We start from the raw sequence: 22258 nt of genomic DNA, 5'->3' as shown, positions 1-22258 counted from the left end.
CACTCTGGGAGTTCCATATTGACTTGGACAACATAGCAAAACTTGTTTCTCAAAAACAGAAGCAATCATCAACTTGGTAATTTGTAAATAGCAGAAATATATGTAAAGTTCTGTGGACTGAGTAATACAGGGTCAACACATGAATTTGAGCCACACAAGCTGCCAGAGCTCAGCTCCTAGATCTCTCTGACATCAGTTACTGAGCACACCAGCTACGGAAAACTCTGGACAGATTATCCTGGTAGAGGAAATCTCATCTATTTCCTTCCCAAATTTCTATTGTCCACTTTTGTGAGAAGCTGGACTTGATATGTTCATAGATACCTAAGGTTTGCCAGGAGAGAGGTACTTAACCAACAGGCTAGGTGGGCTCAGTTTCTCAGACTAGAGGCTGATCTTATGGGAAGGTACAAGGAGGTAAGAGTTTATAAAAATGGTAGACAAGAATGTAGGAATTGTGTGTCTCCCAGTGCTCCCACCAATGCCCACACAGTGAGCCCTGTAGCACACAGAGGACTAGAGATGTACATACCAAAAAGCCACTCCAGTATAAGGAGGTCTGAGCAGCACTGGACCTGAGGATTAGGGGAAAGAACAAAGGGGATATTTCCTTCCTCTGTGCGCATGTGTAGCTGCTACAGAACGCTGGGTGATCATGAAAATAACACATCCATGCTGCCAAGTGACTCTGAGATGTCTCCTTGTTGGTCACACACTTGCACAGCCACCACTCAAAGGGAACTTGAGCTATGTTCCTGGTGATCCGGGCGATAAAGGACTCCTATCCCCACATCTCATAGCTAAACCCAGGCACCCCAGATTCCCTTCCCCATGGACCCTAGAGAAAATGAGGTGGGAAACAATAGCATGGTGGCAGGTGCCTGGGTAGAACTAACCCTGATGGCCTCTCTCCCAGGCCAGGACTCAGCCAGCCCCATCAGGAACACACATACAGGCCAGGTAAGAGGAAGCCTCATCAAGGTGAAAAACATTGAAGTTGGTGTCCACAGCTTCCTGGGAATCCCCTTTGCCAAGCCACCTGTGGGACCACTGAGCTTTGCACCCCCTGATGCCCCTGAACCATGGAGTGGTGTGAGAGATGGGACCTCCTATCCAGCCATGTAAGTTCTGGGGTTCAGAGGACTTTTAGGATCTGAAGTGAGAATGTGCTCTGAGCACTGGGCCAGAATGAAAGGCTTCCTTCATCCCAACATAATAGAAGTTTTCTCTCTGGGATGTGTAGTTTGGCACACATTTTCAGATGCATGACTAAGGCTTCTAACAGAAAATTTTGCCAATCTCCTGGGTCAAAGATCAGTACCTGTAGGGAGTTATCTCTTGGTTTTATAGTGAGAAGATATCAATGGCTCCCAGATTCAGACTGTTCCAAGTGATCTTTGCCAGCATGGGAGAGGTCTGTAAACAAGGGTTAGTGGAGACTTAGAGCAAGGAAGAATCCAGACTCAAGTATCATATACTGTAAGTCTCTCAAGAGGGCCACAGTAATGTGTTCTTGGCATCTCCATTCTCCACAGTCACTGAGACAATCCATGCAGCCAAGTGCCATTGTTCGAGAAAACAAATAAGCTTCTGAATATTATGTGGGAAGAGGTGGTGCCCTGAGAGTCTGGACATGGGATGAAGAAGTGCCCTATGGGATAGCATTGCCCATTGACTCACATAGCACAGGTGTAGGCGTAGCACTGTGTTCTCCACACAGCTTTATTTTGTTCCCTGCTGCTGTGAGAAAACACTGGTAAAAAAAAGATCTGGCATAATGTAGCCCTGTTTGCCATACCCTGAGGCAAGATGCTCTATTGCTATCGTCACGTTGGCTCTTTAAATTAACTGATGGGATACTAACTGCAAATCTTTGACAATCTTGTGGTGCCAAAGGGATGGTATAAAAATAATATTTTAAATCTAAAGTATTCTTATAGGTGTCTTTTGGTATAGCTGTTGGAGAAGGCAACCTAGGCTGTAAAGCCCTCATTGGTTGCATGGTCTCATTAACTTCTCTTAAATTTTGTATTAATCTCCATCTTCGTGATTTCTTTTTAATCACAAAAAGAGGAGAATCCCTGAGGCAATTGGAAAGTGTAATGGGAACATTATCCAGCTGTTCCTGTACCAACTGCTAGGCAACTTGTCATTTTTTTTCTGTTAGAGGTCACTGATTTATCCATACAGGCTTGTCACTTTTCCAAATAAACGGGCCTGCATGAAGTATAAGCTTTTCAGTGGACTCTCCTAAAAATACCCTAATCCTGCTCTGGGAGGTCTTTCACTAGGTGTGGTAGGAACAGTCCTTCCTTCATTCTCTTTGTCCAGTCCTTGATTGGGCAACAACCCTTGCTGAAATATGATTAGCAATACTGTGTTGGGGGCATATAAATATACTTCAATTCAGGTCATAATGTGTCAGTCCCACAAATTTGCAGGTAAATGAGGTACAATGTATGGTTGAAAAGTTCCTTCATTACCCTCTTCATCTGTCCAGGAAAGCACATTACTATTTTGTTCAGGATTTTGAGTTTGACTAATCCCTTGTAACTGTGTAATAGTCTCTGTTTTGGCTATCTAGAAGACCATTGACTGGCAGTTATAACAGAAAAATCTACACCAATATCTAGAAGACCAGAAAAACTTTTTCCATTTATAAACAAAGTTCTGGTTGTTGTTGACATACAGCTTATAGCCAATAGGCATCCAAGGAACCAAATCCATCCTTTGCTCCCTTACCTCCCTTAACTTGGCTTCTAGTTTGCACTGTTGGTAATATAATTGTGCAAGCCTTTCCCCATAATCAGATTGATGACCATCCTAATTGTCATCATAGAACCCTCATCTAACAACTGATGGAAGTAGATGCAGAGATTCATAGCTAAGCACTGGGCTGAGTGCATGGAATCCAGTTGAAGAGTGGGAGGAGGGATTTTTATGAGCAAAGAGGTCAAGATTATGGTGGGGAAACTCACAGAGATGGCTGAGCCAAGCTGGTGGACTCTAATTGATTCTGGACTGATAATAGCTGGGGAACCTGCATAGGAATGAACTAGGCCCTCTGAATGTAGGTAAAAGTTCTGTGGTTTAGGCAGTCTGTGATCCCACTGGCAGTGGAACCAGGGTTTATCCCCAGTGCATGAACTGGCTTTTTGGAGCCCATTCCCTATGAAGTGATAACTTGCTCAGCATTAATACAGAGGGGTGGGAGGCACGAAGGGCTTAGTCCTGCCTCAACTTGAGATGCCAGGCTTTGTTGACTCCCCATGGGAGGCCTTACCCTTTCTGAAGAGTGAATGGGGTGTTGGGTGGGGGAAGGTGGGGGCAGCAGGAGGAGGGGAGGGAGGGAGAACTGTGGTTGGTATATAAAATAAAAAATATCTTTTAAATTAAAAAAATTTTAAGTAATATTCTACATTTCCCCCTTTTGTCTAAAATAAAAAGAAAGGTTTTAACATTAACATAGTAAAACTATATACAACAAGAATAGTTATCGAGTAAGGATTACATCCACAATGCTCATTCTATTTGTATTTGGCAAATTCAAAGAAAATACTCCATTATTTATCCTATCTTAGTGAGTCCAAAGTTTTGTACCTAATTTACCTTTTATTATAACTAAGGAAAATTATAACTATAATTATCTAGTCTTTAACTTCATCATAGACCCCAGACAATATAGTATTACCTTAAGTAAACAAAAAGGGCACTGCAAGCAACTTCCAAAACTAAGAAACAACAGAGACATCCGGCCACCGGGATAGTCACCCAAGGGTCCTCTGCAATTCCAGGGCATCAATTTTTGTCCTACATGCCCAGAATATCAGGCAGTCTCTTCTGTAAAGCAGAAATTTTGAAGTACTGTCCCTCTGTGTTTTGCCAAAGTTCAACAGTCTTTTTTTTCTTTGTGTCCTGCTTGTCTCATTTGTACAGCATACTGTCAGCAGTCAAGCCAAGAACAGTTTCTTAGTTTAGTGACTAACTTTACCATAATGAAAGTAAATTCCATATAGAGGTCCTTCAATGTCTAACATCTTCTCTAAAATATATTGGTGCTGCCAGGAGTAGATGTGTCTCACTGTCATGAAAAGCCTCAGGTTATTAAATATCTTAGATGCCATATTCTGTAGGTCTTTGCAGTGTTTGAAGATCATCTATCTATGTAAATATATCTACTTAACTTTGAAAACATACCTAATATGACTACAACTTTAATTACTACAGATCATTAACTACTAGCCTACATTTCTTAAATATACATTGTATTTTTAATGAGCTGCATAAGCACAATACCTTAAACAAGAGTAGAAACATAATACAATATAACAAAAATAACTTTAAATTTGTATCAATATGTCAAAGTCCATACCAATGCAAAGTATTTGAGATTAGTTACTCCAACCACTGTGACTGAAGTTGTCAGGCCAAGGTATCTTGTGTCTTCAGTCCCAGGTCCATGCCCCTGTCTACTTCCATGCCAAGCTCCTCAGAGGCATTAGACCATATCATGTGAAGACCAGCCTTGAGGGGAAATCACCTTTGTATTTGGAGTCTTCTTCTAGGCAGCAAATGTGAGTCTTCTTTTCATGAGCAAGTGAGGGGTTACTGGGCTCACTGCCCACTTATGGAAGCTGAGGCTCTTAGAGAGCTTCTTGCAGCCAGAGGTTTTATAGTTCACACACAGCCTAGCCCAGCCTAAAACCCAAGGCAGTCCTTCTGTCTCGAGGCCTGAGGTAACAGGGTCACTATTCCAAAGAAGATATTTGAAAGGAATGACTTTTTTTAGACAATTGCTCTATGACAGAAGGAAGGAAAGCACACTGGCAAAAATGAGCCCAGGAAACCTTCCACGAGGCTGGGCCTAGTAAGGGCAGGATGGGGAAGGGATCCTGGCAGGTGGGGGTGAGCATATCCAGGGCCCAGGGTCAGGCTAAACAGGGATTCTAAGTGTGGAGCATGAGCTGGCAGCTGCATGATGTGGGAAGGACCAGATTTTTGTCCTCCTTCTGTCTGCAGGTGACCTCACTGAGGAGGAACTGCTAGGCAGGACAAGAGTATACTAGACCAACTTTGCATGACATTACATGTATGAGTGGATACCCCTCCCTGATCAAGGGAATCCCCTTCAGGCCTCCCCTTATCTGTGCTGACCTCATCAATATACATGGGTTGGTTATTTATCACATGGAGCCTCCTCTACAATGCCAGAGCCGACTCAGACAGGAGTCTCTTGTAGATGTTGGTCACTGCTCATCTCCCCATGACTGGCAGGCAGGTAACATCTTATTATTTTGTCTATATAAGCATATGTTGAAAAGAAAGGACAAACAGTCCAGATGGCACTACCACATGCAGTGCAGACACTGGTGGGAACTTCTTACAACAGGACATATGCACCTCCAAGCCTCTGGGAAAAAATGAAATTTATGCCCTGGCAATGCTGAAGCATGCATGGGCAGCCCGTATATAGTGGCTCTGTTGAACTTGTCCGTATTTGGTTTCATGATCTAAGTTGATGAGGACAAATGACCAGGTCTCTTCCTTAAGAGGGCACCAGATCTCATCACAGATGGCTATGCGCTATGATATGGACTTGAACTCAGGACCTTTGGAAAAGCAGGCAGTGCTCATAACTGCTGAGCCATCTCTCCAGCCTAGAATTTTCTACTCACTGTCCTGATCCAAATTAAGAAGTGAGGTTTTGGTTCAGTAGGTCTCAAAATGGCCAATGCCTCACTCTGTTGGGAATCCCCAAAGTAAAGGCTGCCTCACATGGCCAAGACACACAATGATGCAGATGGACATCCAACCAGCTGTGGGGCATGCTCTGAAAGCCTGCTGGATGAAGTTCTGGATTCAGACCCTGCCCTGGAACATCCTGGAACTAAAAGAGAATGAGGACAACCACATGGAGCTATAGCGTGTTATACCTGATTTGGGGTGTATTGAGCCAAGGGGGGTCAGCCTTTGCTGCCCAAACACACTGAAGAGACAGGGTTAACTGCATTTCATGCATTCATGCCCTCCTTCTTCGTCAGTCTATTCACCCAACACTTCTGAGCAGCCCCTGTTTGCTTCTTGTTCCAACCCTGCCTGGGCCCTGACTTGTTTCACACCTCAATGCACCCATGACAATGTGCATGTGTGAGCTCCAGTGGGTGCCAACTTTCTCTGCACCCCACTGGACCTGTGCCTCTTCCTCCCTTCTTCATCTCCTTCCTGTCCTTTACTCCTCTTTTCCAAGGCCCAGACGTTCTCAAATAAAGCAGCTGCCCTGGGGATTGGTGAGCACACCAACTGGTGGCTGTCGAATTTCCGTGTCCTCCCAACGAGTCCCATGTTTTCTTGCATTTACACTGGACAATAAAATTGTGTTGCTATCAGCTCTTAGTAACTGTGGGTTTCTGTGACATTTAATCTTGGTTGTCAACTTGGTAACATCTAGTATCAACTAAGAGATACACCTCTGGGTGGGTCTCAGAGGGTATTTCCAGAAGTTTTACCTGAGGGAAGGAAAACTTCCTCCATAGTACAGTGCACCTTTTGATTGTATCCTAGTTATAAGGAGGTGTAAGGAAAAACCAGTATTTCAAGCCTACCTACCTTTTCAGTGTGGCCATCTCTGCTGCTGCTGCCTTTAGCCTTCAATGTGGGATGAAGACCAGCAACTCTTTAGGGACCTTCCAGGTCTTCAGGGCCAGACTAGAACTGCTGAGGCACTGAGATTAATGAATGGAGCAGAAGCTGGGGTTCTTAGGGTCTCCAGACTACATGTAGTCATTGTTAGTGTCCAGCCCCTATCATATAAGGTCATTCTAGTAAATCTCCTTTTATAACATATGCACACTCCTTTAATTCTTTTCATCTAGAGATCCCTGTGTCCATCTTAGGGTCTTCCTTGTTAACCTAGCTTCCCTGGAGCTGTGGGTTCTTGTCTGCTTATCCATCTAGTATTCACTTATTGTAAGAACATACCATGTTTGTCTTTCTGAAACTGGGTTACCTCACTCGGGTTGATTTTTTTCTAGTTTCATCAATTTGTCTTCAAATTTCATAATGTCATTGTTTCTTACCACTGAGTAATTCTCCATTGTGTAAATGTACCACATTTTCTTCATCCGTTCTTTGGTTGAGGGGTAACTAGGTTGTTTCCAGGTTCTGACTGTTAGGAATCATGCTGCTATGAACATTGCTGAGCAAGTGTCCTTGTGGTATGATTGAGCATCCTTTGGGCATATGCCCATGAGTGGCATCACTGGGTCTGGAGGTAGATTGATTCCCAATTTTCTGAGAAGTTGCCATACCAATTTCCAAAGTGGCTGAACAAGTTTTCACTCCCACCAGCAATAGAGGAGTGTTCCTCTTACTCCAAATCCTCTCCAGCAGTTGTCCTCAGTGTTTTTGATGTTAGCCGTTCTGACAGGTGTAAGATGGTATCTCAGCGTTGTTTTGATTTGCATTTCCCTGGTGATTAAGGATGTTGAACAATTCCTTCAATGTCATTCAACCATTTGAGATTCTTCGGTTGAGAATTCTCTTTATATCTGTACCACATTTTTTAATTGGATTATTTATTCTTTAGATGTCTAATCTCTTGAGTTCTTTATATATTTTGGAGCTCAGCCCTCTGTCTGATGTGGAGTTGGTGAACATCTTTTCCCATTCTGTAGGCTGTTGTTTTGTTTTAATTATCGTGTCCTTTGCCTTGCAGTTTTAAAAGACCCCATTTATTGATTGTTGCTCTCAGTGTCTGTGTTGCTGGGGTTCTATTTAGGAAGTGGTCTCCTGTGCCAATGTGTTCAAGTGTACTTCCCACTTTCTTTTCTATTAGGTTCACTGTAAATTGATTTATATTGAGGCCTTTGATCCACTTAGATTTGAGTTTTGTGAATGGTGATAGATATGGATCTATTTGTAATCTTCTACAAAATGACATTCAGTAACTCAGTACTTCAAGAATAGCCTATTTGGACAGGAGGGAGTGGAAACTGCAATTGAGATTTAAAATCAATGAAAAAATTAATTAATAAAAAGTGCAAAAAATAGTTCATTTGGTAATGGAGCACTGCATCTCAATAATATATATATTACATATGTAAATAAGTGTGTGTGTGTTAAACTAAGTAGCTTATAAACAAATGAAATGTGTTCAGTTTTAGAAACAAAGAAGTCTAGAGTCAAGATGTCAGTAGATTTGCTGGGTAACAAAGGCCAGCTCTCTGGACCAGAGATCTTACCTCTTGTTCTCAAGATAAACAGTGGTACACATGATATGACAACCTCCTGCCAGCCCCAACTCTTTTACTTTTTCTTTTTTATTGCCTTTATTGTGCTATACATTTTTCTCCAATACCCTCCCTTCCTCCTCTCTACCCTTCTATCCGCTCCCAGAATCCCCACGTTCCCAATTAGCTCAGGAGATAATGTCTTTTTCTACTTCCCATGAAGATTAGATCCATGTATGTCTTTCTCTTTGTTGTCTATGTTCTCCGGGATTGTGAATTGTAGGCTGGTTTTTCTTTGCTTTATATCTAAAAACCACTTATGAGTGAGTACCTATTATATTTGTTTTTCTGGGTCTGGGTTACCTCATTCAATGTGGTTTTTCTCTAGATCCATTTTCTCAGAAAATTTCAAGATGTCATTTTTTTACCGCTATTGTGTACCATATTTTCTTTATCCATTCTTTGGATGAGGGGCATTTAGGTTGTTTCCAGCTTCTGGTTATTACAATAATGCTGCTATGAACATAGTTCAGCACATGTCCTTGTGGTATGAATGAGTTTCCTTTGGGTATATATTCAACAGTGGTATTGCTGGGTCTTAGGGTAGATTGTTTTCTAATTTTCTGAGAAATCACCATACTGATTTCCAAAGTGGCTACACAAGTTTGCAATCCCACAAGCAATGGAGGAGTGTTCTTACTCCACATCCTCTCTAGTATAATCTGTCATCAGTGTTTTTTATCTTGGCTATTCCGACAGGTGTAAGATGGAATCTCAGAGTTGTTTTGATTTGTATTTCTCTGATGACTAAGGATGTTGAGCATTTCCTTAAGTGTCTTTCAGCCATTTTAGATTCCTTTGTTGAGAGTTCTCTGTTTAGGTCTGTACCCCATTTTTAAAATTGGATTACTTGTTCTTTTGATATCAAGTTTCTTGAGTTCTCTTTATATTTTGGAGATCAGCCCTCTGTCTGATGTAAGATTGGTGAAGATCTTTTCCCATTCTGTAGGCTGTCATTTTGTCTTGTCGACTGTGTCCTTTGTTTTACAGAAGCTTCTCAGGTTCTCCAGGATGTCCCATTTATTAATTGTTTCTCTCGGTGTCTGTGCTACTGGGGTTATATTTAGGAAGTGGTCTCCTGTGCCAATGAATTCAAGTGTACTTCTCACTTTCTCTTCTATGAGGTTCAGCGTGGTTGGTTTTATGTTGAGGTCTTTGATCCATTTGGACTTGAGTTTTGTGCATGGCGATAGGTATGGATCTATTTGCCTTCTACATGCTGATATCCAGTTATGCGAGAACCATTTGTTGAATATGCTCTTTTTTCCATTATATATTTTCACTTTCTTTGTCAAAAATTAGGTGTTCGTAGGTGTGTGGATTGATATCCAGGTCTTCAGTTAGATTCCATTGGTCCTCATGTTTGTTTTTATGTCAATACCAGGCAGGCTGTTTTCATTACTGTAGGTCTATAGTAGAGTTGGAAGTCAGAGATGGTGATGCCTCCAGAAGTTCCTTTATTGTACAGGATTGTTTTGGCTATCCTGTGTTTTTAGTTTTTCCATATGAAGTTGAGTATTGTTCTTTTGAGGTCTGTGAAGAATTTCGCTGGAATTTTGATGGGCATTGCATTCAATCTGTAGATTGCTTTTAGAAAGATTGCCATTTTTACTATGTTTATTCTTCATACTCAAGAGTATGCAGCCCAACTCTTAATTTCATATTGGGTTGCAACATACAAAAAAATTAGATGATACCTGTGAATGGCACTCAAGTCAATCAACTATGCCTTTCCCAAGTGGTAAGTGGTACAATTTTTTAAATGAGAAGTGGTCTGGATATATTCATTAGTCCTTCAAGGCTGAAAAAGTGTATATAAAATATATTTGTGTGTGTGTCTGTGGTGGGGGGTCTATGAGAGTTTGGGGGGACTATGTGGGGAGTTGTTCTGGGTCTGTGTTCCTGTCCTGCTAAGTTTTGTTCTTATTACCAGGAACTGAAAATGCTTTGAAATGCATATTTGCATACTTAGTATATCTATGAATATGTGTTGTGGAGTGTGTCCTGGAAGTAGTATGATATCAGAAGGTCCAAAAATGTCCAGCCCAAAAGATACCTATTCCCTGTCCCTGAGCATATTTGTCCCCAACACCTTCTGGATTCTTGTGACACTACTACGATTTCATCTCCTGTGGCTTCATTTTCATTCTTACCTTATCTTTGTCACTAATACAATTAGTGTCACTTTATACCATTTTATAAAGGTGACAAATTGTATTCAAGTTGCCCCTGGGTTCTCCCAGCATCTCATTTGGTTTTGAACTGAAGTAGGGGAAGCACCTGGCAGGAAGGGCTGGGACCACAGATTGCACAAGGTGCATTTTAAGCACAATATTGAATCAAAAGTAGGCATTGCAAATTGGAGGGGCAGGAGAAGCCATGACTGTTTTATGTCAGAGATGCCAGAAAGGAACCAAGGAGGAAGTCCTGCTGTGCCAGGCTTTGGGTCCCTTGACTGTTGGGAGCTGGAAAGGTAGAACCAAGGTCAGGTCTCAGAGGGCAATAAAGGCTGACTGACTGGGATCATCACACCACTTCCTCCAGAAAATCAAACTGAGCTAGGTGGGAACTCCTAATCCCATACTCACTGAAGCAGCTCACCAGGGTTCTCTATGATTCTGGAACTCCCATCGATAGACCCTTGTCTCAAGCTTTTCACAGGCTCTCAGAGCCCAGACTGTCCCCAATGACGGAGACATCAGTGCCTCGTGAAATGTTATCAGGTCGGGGTAATGGGTGGTAAGATGCTTAAGTGAGTAAGGAGGCTTCAAGCAAAGTCTGAAAACCTGAGTTGGAGCCCCCATACCTACAGGGTGGAAGGAGAGAACCGGCTCCCAGAAGTTGCCTTGTGACCCTCACGTGCATGTCATGGCATGTGAGTACCCCCACACCTGCATACACACTTAGAATAAATTGTTATTAAATGTATAAACAAACAAATAAATAAGAAAAAACATTGAAAAGAGTTTCCCAAATGCATGAAGGACTGTGAGGCTGATCTGCAAAGGAACTGGCCACTAGAGGAGGCACAGTATGAAACAGATCTATGGATCCATGTAGGTCCTATGATCATTATAATGGCCACATTCTGAGCTCCATCTCCACATTCCCTCCATCTGTGGCATCTTCAGTATTTACCTAATTGGAGAAGCCCTCCTGGCTTTTCCTGTTACAGCACTCTGTTCCCTGACCTCCACCACAGCACTGACACCTGGCCAGTGAATACAAGGACCATGATCATGGTGAATCTAGGTTTGAGAACAGGGCTCTGGTATTCCAGAATTCATGGCTTCTGCAATACAGTTGTCTTTCCAGGACAAAGAGCAGGAACTGCAGAAGTGTATTTTCCCTGGCTGTTGGTCATTGGCTCTTGTCATTTCTCCCTTTAGTTCTCAGGAAGTGAAAACTTTGCCCCACCCCACATGTTCTCCCACCTGCATTCCTTCTGGTCCTGTCTGGGCAGCATATATAATCTCCTTTGGGTTGTTGATGCTATCAGTCTGGGACAGAACAGTCTCAGGCCTGGGAGCCTGTCATGCCGCTGTACAGACTTCCTGGCTGGCTGGATGCTGTGGCCTGTGGACTCCTGATTATCCTCCTCCATGTGCAGGGTGAGACTCCTACGTGACAATGGAGACCTGGATCAGTTCAGTCAGAGGCTGCTCTTGCAGGAGGAAGGCAGCAGGGAGGGAGGCGCTCACAGAGATGACAGATGAAAGTACGAGAATGTGTGCCACTCCAGGCCTCCACCAAACCCACAGAGTGAGCACTTAGCACACAGAGGGTCAGAGATGCCTAGGTTACTGCAGACTGAGGAGCCAGGCCAGTGTGAGGGGCTCTGTGGAGCTGAGGTCAGGAGAAGAAGAGCAGAAGGGGCGTTTCCCACCTCCGTGTGTGCTTATAACTATTCCTAGCTTTGGGTAATAACAACAATAATACCTTCATGCTACAAGATGGCTCTCGGTGTGTGACATCTTTGGCAGAAATGCTCTGGCACCCTTCAGAAGGGAAATGGGGAAGACTCCTGGCCCTGAGGGATAGAGAAGCTTCTACGCTCACACCCCACAGCTGAACTATGAGGTCCTGGGTTCCCTTCCCATGCACCCTTGTAACACGCAGATGAGAACTCCCACAATCTATGGCAGCTGATTGCACAAAACTAACCCTGGTGGCATCTCTCCACCCAGGTCAGGACTCATCAGAGGCCAACCCCATCAGAAACACACATGCAGGAAAAGTCAGAGGCAGCCTTGTCCATGTGAGGGACACCAAGGTTGGTGTCCACAGATTCCTGGGAATTCCCTTTGCTAAGCCACCTGTAGGACCACTGCGCTTTGCACCCCCTGAAGCCCCTGAACCGTGGAGTGGTGTGAGAGATGGGACCTCGCAACCGGCCATGTAAGTTCTGTACCCAGAGGACGCCTGGCCCTGGGGTGAACATTTGCTCTGAGCTCTGAGTCATGCTGAAGTCTTTCCTCCATCTCAGCTCCACAACGGTTCTCTGCCTGTGCTGAGGGGCATCTCCCAGGCATCATTTTTTCAATGAATGTGGTAAGGATTAGAGAGGAACAACGGTGCCAGGCTCCTGGGTCAGAGCTTGACATCTGTAGGGATTTGATTCCAGGTACTGCAGTGAGAAAAATATCCAAACCGGTCCCAGAATCAGACTGTGCCAAGTAAACTCTCTAAAGTGGGGAGGTCTGTGGGCAGAGTTCATTGTGTTTATATTAAGCAACAAGCATTGTGTTTGGCATCGTGTGCTACAAATCCCTCAGGAGGGCAGCAGTACTTGGCAACCCTACCCTGCACAGTCACTGCAGTAACACATAAGGTTAAGTGCCATTCTCCAAGGAACAAGTATATAAGCTTACACTGGAGGATATGTAGGAAAAAGAGGTTCTCTAAGAGTCTGGACAGGGGATGAGGGACAACATTGTCCATTCCTTCCCACAGTTCCATTGTAGACATAGCACCTAAATACCCAAGTGCTTTACTTTCATTTCTTGTTGCTGTAATGAAAATACCCTAACAACAGCAGCTTAGAGGAGGAAGGATTTACCACAGGTCACAGTTCTGGTTATAACTGTCATGGGGGAAAGGCCCTTTAGGAGAGTCGCAGTGACGATGGTCACATCACATTTATAATTGGGAAGAGGGAGCAAAGAACTCATGGGTGCCTCTAATGCTCAGCTCACCTTTCTATTCATACAGTACAGGGGTCCCTTGCTAGGGAATGGCACCACCCACAATAAACAAGTGTTCCTTCTTCAGTTGATGTAATCAAGATAACCCCACAGGCCAACCTGGTCTAGACGATCCTTCCTCGAGACTCTATTCCCAGGTGAATCTACATTGTGTCAAGTCAACAATCAAAACCAACCATCACACCAAACATTAGATAGTACAGGGAGAGAGGTGAATGTCACTACAAGCAGTTGAACATCTCCATAGAGAATCTAAGAAGTCTCAACACTCAACTCCAATCTCATTAAGGGTTCCCCCACTCCACTCGAGACCTCCCTGGAAATCTGGATCCTCCCAGCCTCCACAGAGTCAGTAGACTTTACCTTGATAGGAAAGGACTATGGAGAGAGATTGTGTGTTAAGGGACATCACAAGGAAGCAGGCACTGAGGATAACTGGAAAAAAAATCCAAACTAAGGACTTGCCTTTTTTGAGATTATAATATAATTACATCATTTCCCCCTTTCTTTTCCTCCTATATATCCCTCCTTGCTCTCTTTCAAATTCATTTATTCTTTTGTCACTGATTGTTCTTACATACATATATGTGATGTATATATGCATATTTGTTCCTAAATATAACCTGCTTAGTCTGTATGCTATGTATGTATGTATGTGTATATGTGTGTGTGTGTGTGTGTGTGTAATGTGGTTGGCCATTTAGTATTGGATAATCTATAGGGTGCACTTCCCTAAGAAAGACATTTTTGTCCCACTCTGAGCATCCCTTAGTCGCCTGTAGTTCTTTGTGTAGGGCTGAGGCCTCACGGTCCTCACCTATCAACTTCAGGATGTCTACTGATGTCATCCTTATTCAGCTCGTGTTTAAGCCTCAGTGTTGGTGAGACTTTGTGGGTGTGTCTTCTGATAGTACTGGGAGACACAGGTGTTGATCACTGAACATCCCTTGGGAACAGCGTCTATCATTGTCCTCAGGTGTCTACAAAATGATGATATAATGAATTTAGAGGGTCTGAAGAGGATAAAGCTGATCATGCCTCCCATCTCTATGTCCGAGGACTGCCTGTATCTCAACGTCTATGCACCAGCGCATGCCCACAACGGCTCTAACCTGCCTGTGAGAGTTGGGCCATGGTCAACAGGGTGGGAGTGGAGATTTCTTTCCTAGGAAAATGAGAAAGGACAAAATCAACCTGAGCCCTAGAGACCCAGGCAGCTGTCTGAGGGATGAACATTGAGATAAAGTCAAATTCCCAGCTTTGGGATATTGGTTGTGCCGATGAGATTTGGTGATTCTTTGGATTCATAATCAGGAAAAACTCTTGGGGGGACACCCTTCTCCACACTTTTGAGGAGCCTGAGAGTGGCAGTGACATCACTCTGGACTTAAATCAGTTCATCTAAGCTGAGATTCCTGGTGCAGCACTGAGTCTTGGGAAGATGAGGGTGAGACTGTGTTCCTCGCCTGTGGCCTGGGTCTTAGATGCTGAGGAGTCCTGTGTGTGTTTAGCTGCACACAGAAACTGTTCGAAAGCAGTCCCTAATCTAGAAGGCAGTCCCACGTGAGCTTGTGCCCAACAGAAGCTCATGACATCGCTTCTGATTTTCTAGGTGATGGTGTGGATCCATGGTGGTGCACTGATTATAGGCATGGCTTCCTGGTATGATGGATCCAAGCTGGCAGCCACTGAGGATGTGGTGGTTGTTAATATCCAGTACCGTCTGGGTGTCCTGGGCTTCTTCAGGTGAGACTAGGGATGGGGTGAACAATGGATCTGAGAAGAACTGGACAGCCCTTTGATCCATGTCCCTTCCACTTCTCAGCACTGGAGACCAGCACGCCAGAGGCAACTGGGGCTTCTTAGACCAAGTGGCCGCCCTGCGCTGGGTCCAGCAGAACATCGCCCACTTTGGAGGCAACCCTGACCAGGTCACCATTTTTGGCGAGTCTGCAGGTGGCACAAGTGTGTCTTTCCATGTTGTGTCCCCCATGTCCCAAGGACTTTTCCACAGAGCCATCATGCAGAGCGGGGTGGCCCTGCTGCCTCGCCTTATCTCTAACACTTCTGAGATGGTCTTCACGGTAAGTGTTCTCCATCACCCCAGCCCTAGCTCTCTGCCTTATCCCTGAGCCTCTGGTACTCTGTACTCTGTTCAGTGAGGAAACAAAGACCATGGGAAATGGCTTCTTTCCAATAACTTCTAAGAGGCTCAAGGATTAAAATCTACTTTTATCTACTTTATACATGCTGAATACATTATGTGGCTAGCAAAACTGCTCCCAGACGCTTTCATCTTCAGCATAAGCAAGCATGCATGATTTGGGGTTACGAATCAGTGGGTGAGAGAGCCTGCTTTGCCAGTGTGAGGAGCTGAATTCAAATCCCCAGAAACCATGTAAGGCTAGATGTGACAGGGTTTATTTGTAACCCCAGTGATCCTATGGTGAGGTGGGTGGCGGAGATGGGAGTGTTCTAAAGGTCAACCACATTGGTGTAGGAAGCAGCAAATAAGAGACCCTGTCTCAAACAAGGAGGAAGATACCCATTGCTATCCAAGCTTGTCCTCTAACTTTCACAGGCAAATTGTGGCACACAATACACATTGTAACATAGGAACACATACACACAAAAAAAACCCACAAAATCGTGCAGATAGAATGATCTCCTTATTAGCTGTCAACTCTAAGCAACAGAAAAAAAGAAACAGTTTTACACCATGCTGTAATCCAAGCAAAACACACAATATGACGTAATGTTTAAGGACCGTGGTACCCACTTGGGACAGCTTAGATAGTGCTCCCTGTCAGGGAGGGTGAGCCAACTCAAATCGTCTCCCATTACAGATGGTGGCAAAGCTATCTGGTTGTGCATCTTCAAACTCAAAGGCCCTGGTGTATTGTCTTCGAGACAAAAGTGAAGCAGAAATTCTGGCTATTAACAAGGTTGGCACAATTGTGTGACTGCTAAGATAGGAGACAACCGGGTGTGTAACTCACTACTCTGGACAAACTACCCTTTCTGCTTGGCTTGGCACCCTTGTAGTCCTGTGTTCAAAATGAACACCTACAGCCGGGCGGTGGTGGCGCACGCCTTTAATCCCAGCACTCGGGAGGCAGAGGCAGGCGGATCTCTGTGAGTTCGAGACCAGCCTGGTCTACAAGAGCTAGTTCCAGGACAGGCTCCAAAGCTACAGAGAAACCCTGTCTCTAAAAACCAAAAAAAAAAAAAAATGAACACCTACGTAAGCTAATTTACATGTAGGGAGTCTTCGTGGGTGAGGTGGAAGAGGTGTGGTGGGAATGACCGTCCTGAGACAAATTAGGAAGATGGAAATGATGGAGAACACTCAATGGCCGTGTGTGTGTGTGTGTGTGTGTGTGTGTGTGTGTGTGTGTGTGTGTGTGTGTGTATGTGTTCAGTATTGGCCTTGCATGTCCCTCAGGCCTTCAGGATCATCCCTGCTGTGGTAGATGGAGAATTCCTACCCAGGCATCCTCAGGAACTGTTGGCCTCTGCTGATTTTCACCCTGTCCCCAGCATCATTGGTGTCAATAATGATGAGTATGGCTGGATTCTCCCACTGGTAAGGCCCAGTTCTAATCTCTTATTGCCTGGGGTCTTATATGGTGAGCTCAGAGAATCACTGATCCATATCCAGCACACTTCAAACTCAAATACTCTCCACATCCCAGATCTTCAACACTTATCAGACATTAAAGAAAATAACCAGAGGTACCCTGCGGGCTATTCTGAAGAGCACAGTAGCAGAACAGTTGGTGAGAATCTTTGAGACCTGCCCCATTGAGAAGACTTCTCAATATCCTGTTCAGAGAGTATCCTAGAAGTGCTGTGTGTGTGTGTGTATGTGTGTGTGTGTGTGTGTGTGTGTGTGTGTCACTCGGAGCTTTCACCCTATACCGACCTCATCTGCATTCCCCACCCTAAGGATGAGCTCTCTCTCTCTCTCTTTCTCTTTCTCTCTCTCTCTTTCTGTCTCTCTCTCTCTCTCTCTCTCTCTCTCTCTCTGTGTGTGTGTGTGTGTGTGTGTGTGTGTGTGTGTGTCATGTGGGGGGGGGGTCACTCAGAGCTTTCACCCTATACTGACCTCATCTGCACTCCCCACCCTAAGGATGTAGTCTAGCTATCCCAGTGCTTACCTAACCTCATTCTTCCTGATCCACTTGGTGTAGATGCTGCCTCCTGAGTGTAGCGACCTGATAATGGAAGAATACATGGGGGACACTAAGGACCCACAGACCCTCCAAATACAGTTCACAGAGATGATGGGAGACTTCATGTTTGTGATCCCTGCACTCCAAGTAGCACATTTTCAGCGTGAGTACATTTGTAACAAGATCAAGGGAAGAAGCTCAGACAGTGGGTCCCAGGTGAACTCTGTAGGGTCTAGCCTTGGCCTGTGTCTGAATCAGATCTCTGGTTCCAGACAACTGAGAGTCTTTATCTAGTAAATCCTTTATTTACTAATAAATGATGTCTTATCTGGGTACAGCTGAGTGACTTGCGCAAACTCCCCCTGGGGAGGGCAGAGTCATCATTTAACATCGGGCTTTCCCACAGCCAATGCTCCAGGCTGCAACTTCACACTCAACGGTTGTCATTCCAAATAACTTGAGACCAAGTTACCTTGTCACCCAATGTGGGTCAGGGCGGTGTGTGTGGGGCAAGCTGTGCTTATGTCACAATGTGTTCTTGCCCTCAGGTTTCTGTGCCCCTGTCTACTTCTATGAGTTCCAGCACCGGCCCAACTTTTTCAAGGACTTCAAACCACGGCACATAAAAGCTGACCATGGTGATGAGGTTTTCTTTATCTTTGGATCCTTCTTCTGGGGTGTCAAAAGTGAGTCTCCCTTGCTTTCTATGAACAGAATGGAGAACCAAGTTTGTACCTGAAGGATAGCTGAGCTTTGAGTCCAGTTTAGGAGTTCAAGACTCTGGGAAAAGCAGGATCAAGCGTGTACTATCTTATAGCTTAAAAACCCACTCTTGGTCTGGATATTTCCTAATTTAGCTTATGCTAGAAGAAATGAGGGTTCACTGGCTCATAATTAAGCCTTGGGACATTTACTGAGAGAACCAAGTGGAACTTAGATGTTGAGTTATAAGGGAGGGAGGGAGGAGGGATGAAGCCTAGAATTCAGTTTTAGGGCACAGCTGGCATGGTGGATATGAAGCATGAATGGAGCAGCTACACTAAATGGCTGGGATCTGGACCCTTGCCCTCTCATCTCCAGTTGATCTCACCGTAAAGGAGAAGCTGCTGAGTAGGAGAATGATGAAGTACTGGGCCAACTTTGCACGATACGGGTGAGAAGATGCTCTTCCCTCCTAAGGGTTGGGCCTCCATCTAGGGATCCATTTGTGATTGGTGATTGCATTAGCCTGCAGAAATCCTTCATATGATAGAGTCCTCTGTACCCAAGGTACGCTGAGATAGACAGTTTGTGGGTGTTGGCCACTGGTCATTGCACAGTGAGCTGTGGATGGGTCACAGTACTGTGGTACTGTTTTTTAGAACTTGCCTCTGAGAAGGTGGCACAAAACAGGCCAAGTAGCCTTACCCCACATGGAGTAGAAACTAGTGGGTCACACTTGTATTCCTAAATCAGGACATCTGCCTCATCAGTTCCTTGGTCTGCTTAGTCCTCTTCCCTGACTCAATTGGAAGATCGGGTCTTAGAAAGAAATTGACCTCACACTTCCCTGTTGATGGCGTATCCACAGGAACCCCAACAGTGAGGGTCTACCCTACTGGCCAGTGTCAGACCAAAATGAGCAGTACCTGCAGCTGGACCTCCAGCCTGCTGTGGGCCATGACCTGAAGGCCAGAAGGCAACAGTTCTGGACCAAGACTCTGCCCCAGAAGATTCAGGAGCTAAAGGGGGCTCATGGTAAAAACAAGGATGTGTAATATCCAAAGTAAGAAAAGGTAGGTGAACTTCGGTAAAGCTGAGGTTAGCCTGAGGTTCTCACAGCCCACTTAGAAGCCTGTATTGGTTCCAACATTCATGTAACCATAACTAATGTCTATAGTTGTCCATTTTGACAACACATATGGCAAACACTCTGCTTGTCATTCCTTACTCAAAATGCTAGACAAAGTTTTATTAGACATAGTCTATACAGGCTCTCATAGAAGTGTGGGTGTGTAAGCTCCAAAGTGTACCCATCTTTCACACTCCTCTGGTACTAGACTCCTTTCTCCTGTCTTCCCCTTACCTTATCGCTATCCTCTCATCTTTCCCAAGAAGAAAACCCAGAAACTGTGGGCAATGTTGTCTACACAGGGTGGACATTTCCAAAGCTCAACCATTCTCTCAGCAAGTCCTATGTTTCCACATAAGTGTCCAATGAAAAACATGGTTTTGCTAATAATATAAGAATATAAATATTGGAGCTGTAAGTAGTATCAAAAGGTTCAGAAATGTTCATCAGAAGCAATGCCTGTCCCTTGTCCCTGAGCCTGCGCATGTGTGAAGGGACAACCTGCCCCCAAGACTTCCTAGATCCTTGTGGCCCTGCTACTATTTCATCTCTTGTGGTTTCATATTCATTCTTACTTATTCTTGTCCCTAAACTCTCCTATACTTTATTCCATTTCACAAAGGTAACAAATTGTATTCAATTTGCCCTGGGTTCTCTCAAAGTATTTTCCCTCTGTCATTAAGAGGCTGTTTACTTCATCCCATAGATTTCTACCTATGACCAACTTGCCCCACTGGGGTACAAATGTTCATTCCTAGGTTATCAAATTCCTTCTTTTTCCATCCATTCTGTTGAAGACCAAGCACAGAAACTTTATCAGCAGTGAGGATTCTTACATTGCCCATCCCAAACATCAGGGGGCAGAAGACAGATGATACGTTTAGCCTTGGCTCTGCAGCTGGGTGAAGAAGAATGCTTCCCTTGAGTGCAGGAGGACTGTCTGATACTTGTGATGAGACCTCAAGCCATCATTGGGCTCCTGTTGCACACATGCGTCTGTGAGGTCCCCATTTGTGCTGACATACAGGACACTTCACCAATGACCTTTAAAATCTCAGTAGCTGCATCATTTCTTATAAGCTTTGATATCATCTGATTCCTTTGAAACAAAATGTGCCCATTTATTGGCATAGATGGGCAAATTTTACAAAAAGAAATATGATCTATGAAACCACATGCACTTAAGTATGAGTCTCCTTCTTTTACTGGAAAAAGTTCACCCGAGTTCCTCTCTGTCATTCATTGCCTGGTCTCTGCTCCAGGGCAACCACTTTCCGATACTACAGTTTGGAAACTGCATATAATTTAGAAATATCAAAGACCTGGTTATCCTGTCACAGAAAAGGAATTGTTTGTGACTGATCCTGTTACTAAGTACAATATCTGTGAGAATCAAGTGTGTTGTCGTTTGGTTAATACTGTCATTCCATGTATGCACACAACACATTACCCCACCCTGACTGATGCATATCTGCACAACCTGTTTTTGACTGCTTTTAATTAAATTCTTTTTTCCTGATATCTTTTATTTTATTATTTATTATTTAATATCAAACTATTTTTATTGAAAATATATTTTTTCATACAATATATTGATTACAATTTCCCCTTCCCCAATTCCTCCCAGTTCTTCCCCATCAACCCACTATCATTAGAAAAAAATAAACACCTAGATAAAATAATAATAAAATAAAAATCTCATCCCCACTGTTTAGTAGTTTTGTGATCGTGGAAGTTTCTAAACTTTCTGTACCTCAGTCTTCCTAGGAGAAAAATGACAGTATTAATAGCTCATTTTATGAGCCATCAAGATGAAGTGACTTAACTCATAAAAATCACCTAGGAGATACCATCAACCAGTACCAAATAAATGTTAGCTACTGCCAACCTTTTTATTCAGAAACAGCACCATTGTCGGAGCCCACTCCAGCAGAAATCAGACTAGGAGGACTGATGAAAAGCAGGAGGCAGCAGAAAGAGCAGGATAGTCAGCTAACTGCCTCCCTTCACTGTCCTTGGGAGGAAGCTCAAGCAGGTGCATTAGCTCTCACAAGAATTCAGATAGCAGTAAGAACTACTAACTCTTTATGTGCCATACACCAGCCCAAATCTTAATGGATAAAGTCTTCTTTCATCTGGGCAAAATATGCTCTTTCTTATGGGTTCAATCAGAACTTTCTCACAGCCTTGGAGGATGCAGGCAGGCAGGCAAGTTCAAACTCAAATGACTTCTGTTAAGTCAGAATTGACTCCAGATGGAAACTGAGTCACATGTGGGTTACCATACACCATTGTATCATTTATGGTGAATTTGGATTGTTTATTTTTTATTATTTTATTTAAACAACTTTTTTCATTTATTTTACATACCTACCACAGTTTTCCCTCCCTCCTCTCCTCCTGGTCACTGTCCCCCCGTTTCCCATCTACCTCTTCCCTTCCTCGCCTCCTCTGTCTCCACTCAGAAAGGGGCAGGGCTCCCATGGGCTCGCACAAAGCATGGCACATCAAGTTATGGCAGGACCTGGCTCTTCACCTTGCATCAGGCTGGACAAGGTAATCCAGCATGGGGAACAGGTTCCCAAATGCCAGCTAGACTCCAGGGACAGGTCCTGACTGAAAGGTTTCTATACCCCAATATTAAGTCTCTCCACTGACACAGTAAGCCAAATCAAGCCGAATTTAAAAGTAAAGGATCAGGTTTAATCTGAGCAAAGCACTCCTAGGTGTCTCTCTGGAAAGGAAGCAGGAGAGAAATCA

The 22258-nt window shown here is 44.0% G+C and overlaps 1 protein-coding gene across 4 annotated transcripts; it reads left to right on the top strand.

Annotated features, from left to right (window-relative positions):
• The first annotated feature begins 1 nt into the window (after position 1).
• On the top strand, positions 2-20894 carry LOC119801823 (pyrethroid hydrolase Ces2e-like). 4 transcript variants are annotated; one of them, XM_038312505.1, is made up of 12 exons: positions 9899-11899; positions 12476-12686; positions 14469-14610; positions 15105-15238; positions 15318-15576; positions 16339-16437; positions 16938-17078; positions 17188-17271; positions 17686-17830; positions 18216-18353; positions 18748-18820; positions 19238-20199. In XM_038312505.1, exons 1-12 carry the CDS (start codon positions 11824-11826, stop codon positions 19422-19424), a joined length of 1689 nt encoding a protein of 562 aa, XP_038168433.1. In that variant the 5' UTR covers positions 9899-11823; the 3' UTR covers positions 19425-20199. The 4 variants fall into 4 exon arrangements, 2 of the variants coding, with proteins under 2 accessions (XP_038168433.1, XP_038168434.1); XR_005283294.1 differs by lacking the exons at positions 9899-11899; positions 12476-12686 and adding exons at positions 2-1121; positions 20296-20894 and having other exon boundaries at positions 18216-18820; positions 19238-19442; XM_038312506.1 differs by lacking the exon at positions 16339-16437.
• The last annotated feature ends 1364 nt before the right edge of the window (positions 20895-22258 follow it).

This window comes from Arvicola amphibius, chromosome 15 (assembly GCF_903992535.2).
Source record: "Arvicola amphibius chromosome 15, mArvAmp1.2, whole genome shotgun sequence".
Classification (NCBI taxonomy): domain Eukaryota; kingdom Metazoa; phylum Chordata; class Mammalia; order Rodentia; family Cricetidae; genus Arvicola; species Arvicola amphibius.
This window is presented reverse-complemented; position numbering and strand designations above follow the sequence as displayed.